General features: G+C 39.0%; 2 protein-coding genes across 2 annotated transcripts in view; both read right to left on the reverse strand.

Moving 5' to 3' along the window:
• LOC106938476 (mas-related G-protein coupled receptor member H-like) overlaps positions 1-1,225 on the reverse strand; it is a 13,208-nt gene extending 11,983 nt beyond the window's left edge. Inside the window, exons 1-3 of the mRNA XM_015020536.1 lie at positions 885-1,225; positions 292-467; positions 5-200 (exon numbers count right to left, since the gene is read on the reverse strand). Of these exons, the coding sequence (XP_014876022.1) occupies positions 5-200; positions 292-467; positions 885-1,085 (573 nt within the window). The 5' untranslated portion in view covers positions 1,086-1,225. The remainder of the gene's footprint in view (positions 1-4; positions 201-291; positions 468-884) is intronic.
• Positions 1,226-4,805: 3,580 nt separating this feature from the next.
• The window catches only part of LOC106938477 (G-protein coupled receptor 4-like), a 7,705-nt gene continuing 5,639 nt past the window's right edge, over positions 4,806-6,871 (reverse strand). Inside the window, exons 2-4 of the mRNA XM_015020537.1 lie at positions 6,278-6,496; positions 5,569-5,747; positions 4,806-5,487 (exon numbers count right to left, since the gene is read on the reverse strand). Of these exons, the coding sequence (XP_014876023.1) occupies positions 4,944-5,487; positions 5,569-5,747; positions 6,278-6,481 (927 nt within the window). The 5' untranslated portion in view covers positions 6,482-6,496 and the 3' untranslated portion in view covers positions 4,806-4,943. The remainder of the gene's footprint in view (positions 5,488-5,568; positions 5,748-6,277; positions 6,497-6,871) is intronic.

Genomic DNA, 6,871 nt, shown 5'->3' on the forward strand with positions numbered 1-6,871 from the left:
CAACCAGGAAGAACGTTAACAGAGGCAACGGCAGGATGAAGAAGACGGCACAGAAGAATCCTATGACCTGAAAACCCAACTTTAATAAAATAGAAAGGAGGAAAAACGTAGGAAGCATCCAGATGACAACGCACACCACCAGAGATGTCTTGATGTTTCGCCTGAAGCGATACCACAACGGCCACGCAACAGCTAAATACCTGCAGGAAAGGAGATAAATAATCTATGATGAATGTCAGATTTATAAAGTATTGTCTCTGAAAAATCAGACAAGTATAATCAGATAGTTACCTTTCCAAAGAGATACACACCATGAATCCTATGCTGACCATCAAACCATAAAAGTAGGTATAATGGACGATAACATTACCATTGACTAAGTTTTCTGCAATCATGCAGCAGAGCTGAATTAGATCAGAAAGAAGAAGGTTGATGATGTAGACTGGAGTGACGTGATCTTTTTTTATCTGCAGGAAAATATAAATATGTTCTGAGATGTTTCTTGTAAATGTGGTAAAGTTCAGATTGGGCCTAAAATAATCCAACCCGACCCAGAATGAGCATATCCACATTCTCCCTGAGGCCCAAATTAAAACAGACATATTAAGATTTTACTGCTTTTGTTTTTAAGTAAGCAGAGAAACGTCCTGTTTTAAATTTTGTTTGACATTTCCCAGCTCCAGCTTGTCCTGTGTTGTAATGGCAGGGTGAGCAGATGCCAATCATAACTTTATATCGTGCATTCACATAGCCGATTACCGAGGAAACAATTCTGGCCCGGTCCAGGTCCAGGCCAGGAATCTAAGCTGTAAAATACATTTTAATCTGGCAAACACCCATAATCAGGGCAGCTCACTGAACTAAATCTCTTATCATTTACTCACCAGGAGATAAACTGCAAAGATGGCAATTACAGTCAAAGGAAGTCCAATGCTTGCAACTATCAGCTGCCCCACATGTGCATACACAGTAACATTGAAGTTGTGATTGTGCATGTTGGATTCCTGAAAGCTCTGGTTGTACGTGTCACTTTTGTCTAATGAGGAGGCCTCTTGGTGTGAAACCTGTTTTTGGAGAAAAGCCATTGGAAAATAATCAAGTTATAATCAATTTTCCATTGACAACAGGAGAAGAAAGACAACAAAGAACTTCACAAATAGAGCAAAGGAGTAAATTGTGTGGACTTACAAAGTACCAAATCAGCAAATCTAAACCTCCAACATGGACATCCTACACATCGTCTTATGAAAACAGCACAATTTTATCATAAATTGCTTCCTGCAATACTGTTACATTTTAAAGGACTGCTGCTCAAAGTGTAAATGGTATCAGCTGTACCTGGGTAATACCCCAAAGTGCTTCACACTGCATTCAGTCATTCACATGCTGATAATGACAAGTTTATACGTTGTATCCACAGCTGGGCAGTCTGACAGCGGTGAGGCTGCCATCCCACAGTTCACTGGGCCTCTGAAGTGTCAGCAGGGGAAATGGTTTGCTTGGAGCAAGACTCAAACCAGCAGTCCATCCCTGACAGGGTGAACTCCTACCACCAGGGCCGCCCCAAGCCTCCATTGGTCCTAAGCAGAATTTGGTTTTGGGGCCCTTTATTTCTGCTAATAATGTGGATTGCTGCCATCAACAGTCAGATGACTGGATTATTTATGTGCCTGGTATACAGTCATTGCATCTCTGACAGAGCTATTTACATTATATCCTATCTGCATACATTTATCACAAAGCCGACTTATCTGCTCCGATTTCCTGAATTTTGGGAGATTGGTGATCGGCTGACACTTACATATGAAATATCACTATATTAATTGACATTTTGAACAAAAAAAAATTGGTATCTGCCAAAATTGGAATGGGCATATCAGGCATTTTAAAGATCAGTAATTAGTGATCAGTCAGGAAACTGCAGTCCTGCAACTATTCAGCAGGGTTTCAGACAGAAAGACTCATAAATGCCTCCCATCAGTCAGTGGGAGGCTCCCATCTAAAAATCTACATCTTAAAATAAAATGTAACTAAAACTAAGCTACATAAAAGAGAAAAGAAGAATTTTACACAACCTGCCCAGAGTGAAACTCCAGTGTGACAGGCAGAGACAAACATCTCTCTGCTTATGAGGAAAATCTTTTACACGTTTGCAATCGACCTGCAGAGAGCAAACATTTTGATGGGCTTCTCTGCTGTACAGGAACCGTTAAATGTTCAGTAAGATTCTTTACAGCATGCTGTAGAAATAAAAATACAGTGCAGCACGAAGAATTTGTCCTCATTGTGTCAGCTGAGCTGTTTGGATTGTAATTTTATTAAAATAGATTATTGACTGTAGCAAAAAAAAACATTGTACAGTCAATTTTTTGAATGTGACAATTCTCTGACCGTTACCTTCTGCCAGGTCAGTTAAATGTACGACAGACTCAGAGTTTGTTAAAACAACCCTGTTAGCAATCAAGAGTATGTTCCAGCATTAACTTGACTCAAGGTAAAGGCTGCCTAGCTTTCTGAAAACAGAAAATGATGCACATACATACGTACCACTTATTCTGAGTTTTTAATAATGCTGCTTTCTAAAATGATCCCTTGTTCTGAAAAAGGGAACCCTGAGTAACTCAGAGCATCGGTTTTCTACTCAGAGCTGGTCAACCAGACTTTCTGAAACCAGACCTTGTTTTTCAGGAAATCTGTCCTGTGAGGTTAAATAAATAGACCAATACCACAAAACCTAATTTATAACTAAAACCTGTGTGAAGAAACAATAGCATCATTACCAATAAAAGCTGATTAGATAAATGTTCAGAAAACAAACTGACCTTTAGATGGGTGCAGAGTAAGTCATATAGTCTGATGAACCACAGGAAGCTGTGAAACTGTGAGGTGACGAAGTGAACACACGTCAGTTTTATTTGTGAAGCAACACACAACAAACCACACAAATGCAGATGTGGGTTTATCAGTGTGAGAATGTGGAGTTTATTTTTTTACACTGAAGTTTATCAGTAATTAGATGCACTTCCTGTGATGAACAGTGCCACCTCATTTCCGCAGTGTTGGTGAAGAGTTTATGTTAAACTCAGTAACTCATGGTGTGCATTAGTGATTGAATCTTCACGGTTTGCATTTTACATAGTGCATGTGCACATGGGCTGTGTGTCTGTTGCAATGAACTCTGAATGTGCAAACACTAAGCTAGCTAGTTTGGGTACAGAGCAGTGTAAGATATAACATCTGTTCAGACAACAAAAAAACAGGCAAGGAAAGGCAGTGATGAATGCATGAGTACAACAACCTGATGGAAGCTCGTTTCTGCTGTCACTATGGATGGGCAAACATGGCAAAGCTGCTTTTTTCCTATGAGTTTTATTTTTGGTTCCTGTGTTAGATTAGGCACAACCACAAGGGGGAGCCATTTTCACTAAATAAACCACAGTGACTGTTAAAGATTTGCCCTGTTAGTTTGGTGGTGATGAAGTGAACCTGATCTTATCATGACCAGAACAAAGTTTAAGTAATGTTGATTTTTTTTCTTTCTCAGATATGTGCGACAATGTTCTTTAATTCAATACATAGGAAAGAAATGCTATTTAGCTCAATGTACAGCTTAAAATATGTTATTTTTTGCCTGCATTTTTATTTTTTTCTTCATCTTTTGTCATACAAGTAAATTTGCAGGAATATAAGTGATATCTGAAGAACTGACAAAATTATATATTTGAAGAATTTAATCTAAAAAATGTGTGTATTCACAAAGATAAGTTTGACTTCCCTGAATAAACAAGTATATTTTAGATGAAACTGAGATGGAGGTAGATGAAGGCAGCTAACAGCTATATAAAATTATTCCTATCTTATCTCATATAACTAAAGTTGTTGGAGAAAAACAGTTTTGTTTTTCTTTATTTTTTCATTCTTCAATAACATCACAGGCAAAATTATGTAAAGTCGGTCCGCTATCTTTGTGTTGCTGGTTTCTCCAGAGCCTCTGCTGTCATGCTGACACTCATTCTGTTCACACCAGAGGATCTGGAGTCAGCACAGCTTCAGTCAGCACAGCTGGAAACTGGAGGTCAGGCTGAAATCTGGGTGAAGTGGTGAACTCTGACCTTCAGAGCCACATACAGACAGTTACAAAGTCGGCCTTCTGTCATCTGAAGAACATTTCCAGCATTAGAGGACTGGTGTCTCTGGGAAGTGTTTTAAGGTTAAACTTTAGTTTTGAAACACTTGAACACTTTATAATGTTTTTCTCTACTACCAAGAAGTAATCAGCGTGTGTCCAGTCAGAAAGGACAAATATAATCATATGTGATATAAAAGCTTCACTACAACCTAAAGACCAGGAAAGTTGGAACCTTTACAAAAGTTGAATAAAATTAAAAAAGTTTGAAATATAACATTCAGGCATCAGCGGATATTTAATTCACAACCAACGTAGCTACACAACGATAGAAACAGATGACAATTAAGAAAGAAAATGAATAAAAATGTCCTCATGTACCAGAAATACCAGGCCTACATTTTTTTTCACAAACAGCTCTCTTGAAAAGAAAACTAATATTCTTGTTCATATCTTAATAGTTACAGGTCCAGTTTCCCCACATCATTCCTCTAACACGGTGGGGTTAAAGGTCATGTGAGCATCAGCGACCAGTTATTATTTGACTGAGGGCAGCAGTATCATTATATTCAGCTATATTGTTATTAGTTAAATGTCAGTGTCGAGAGGCAGGCCTCCAGACTGACCAACACCTAATATGCACTCAGTCTCTGAAATAAAGAAGCTGGGAAGCTTTTTATTTTTTCAGTTGTTGGGTTTTAATAAAAGAATCATGAAGAATTCAAAATACATCAAATAAAAGCAATCTCTTTTGTAATAAATCCATAAGAATACTTTAAGAAAATAAGATGTAAACATATTTATCCATCAGTGGCACCTAAACAGCTGTAGTTTGCAGAGCAGACATGTTGTCATCATCAGTGCTGCTGATATTCTGATTCTCAGACATTTTACAGGAACACAGTGAAGCCAAAATCTTATCAACTGCACTTTTCCTCAGAAAAATATACAACACTGAGTCTGCAAGAGGACTTAGACACTGACAGACTGCAGCCACAGCTTCAAAAATGACATTTTCTTTCACTTCCTCAAAAACTAAACATAATACAACAGGCAGAAAAAGTAGAATATATGTAAGCAAAACCACAACCAGGACTGAAAAGATTCGACGTTTTTCCTCAGCAGAGACACTGCGACTTTCAGACAGAACCTTAAAGGTCCCAACCAGGCAGAAGATGAACAAGGGAAGAGGGAGGAGGAGAAACACACCCAGTATGGTTCCACTGGTATTTAGATCAAGGGGAAGATAAACGCTCAAGATGAAAATCACAGAAAGGATCCAGACTGCAACGCAGACCAACACAGATGTCTTGATGTCTTTTCTAGATCTGTACCACAGCGGCTTGGCAACGATCAGATACCTGGAATAAAAGACACATGTGGTTGGGTACTGATGTAATGGTGTCAGACAGAAACAGATTTAAAGGAATGCAGATAGTTACCTTTCCAGGGAAACACACATCATGAATCCAACACTGGTTATCAAGCCAAGCCGGAAAGCATAAAGGAAGGAATTATTAGGACCTTCAAGTAACATCAGAGGAATTCTGCTGCAGAACTGGATGAGATCCGAGATCAGAAGGTTGAGGATGTAAACTGGAGCAACATGATCTTTTCTCACCTGCAGGGGAACAAAAAGAAAAGGAAATAAAGACAGAACCCACATTTATGTAGTTAGTAGATTTTAGTTCCACTAACATAACATGAGCTGCTTCTGTCCTGCTGTTTTCCTGGCATGTGTTTTAATTAGCTTGATGACAGAGAATGTCCACTCAGCAGGACAGAGGAAAATTCATGACAAGAGCTGGAGATCAGTTTCTCCAAATGTTCTGAAAAGCACCACAGCCTAGAAGAAACCTGCTGTGGCTGGATGTCGCCTTCAGTCAACAACTCAAACTGACAGACGCTCTGCTACTCTAACACACAGCAGGCTTTCCCAGCAATACAATTTACAGCGTTAATCACATCAGTATTAATTTATCATGTTTATGAGCCGTTAGTACAGCAAATACTCACTTTGAGTAGTTTATATTTCACATTTTATTAGGAATGGTCCTGCCTTTTTCAAAGTAGATTAGTAATAATATTTTGACTTATTACATAAAAGAACATTTTTCTTTACAGTGTAATAATCAGTAATTGTGTACTCGCCATTGATAAAACAGCAAATATGGTCAGCAGAGTCAAAGGAAGCCCAACACAAATAGTGATCCAATCCACCACATCCACATAGTGAGAAACAAGCTTTCTGTATTCATCATAACCGATATTGTGGTTAAACGCATCACTGTTGTTGGAGATGCTCTGATTGATGCTTTGGTTCCATGAGGTGCTGCTGACGACGATATTCTCCATCCTTCAATGTCAAACCTGCATGAGCAAAATAATGAATAATAGAAACTTTATTTTCCTTTAACACTTTAACAAACTTAGGATCTATGCTAAGTCCAGGAAAAAACCAATACCTATAGAGACTATTTTGTAAAGAGTATATGCATTGTTTATGTTTTAACTCAGGGGCAGATCTAGAAAAATATTTATGGGGTTGCAAGAGGGGGCAGGGATTTTTTCAGGGGTGGCAGCATATATATAAAAGAAAAAAATCCCTTCTCACCCACCGCGGGTGGTCTCTCTCTCTCTCTCTCTCTCTTTCATCCTCTCCTCTGAGCTCGGGTCCTCTACCGGAGGCCTGGGGGGGTGGGGGCCGGAACCCCCACACCCCCCGGCCCCTGGGGGGGGGCCCCG

This window comes from Poecilia latipinna, unplaced genomic scaffold (genome assembly GCF_001443285.1).
Source record: "Poecilia latipinna isolate Pla-1442-1.1 unplaced genomic scaffold, P_latipinna-1.0 Scaffold2602, whole genome shotgun sequence".
NCBI classification, from domain to species: domain Eukaryota; kingdom Metazoa; phylum Chordata; class Actinopteri; order Cyprinodontiformes; family Poeciliidae; genus Poecilia; species Poecilia latipinna.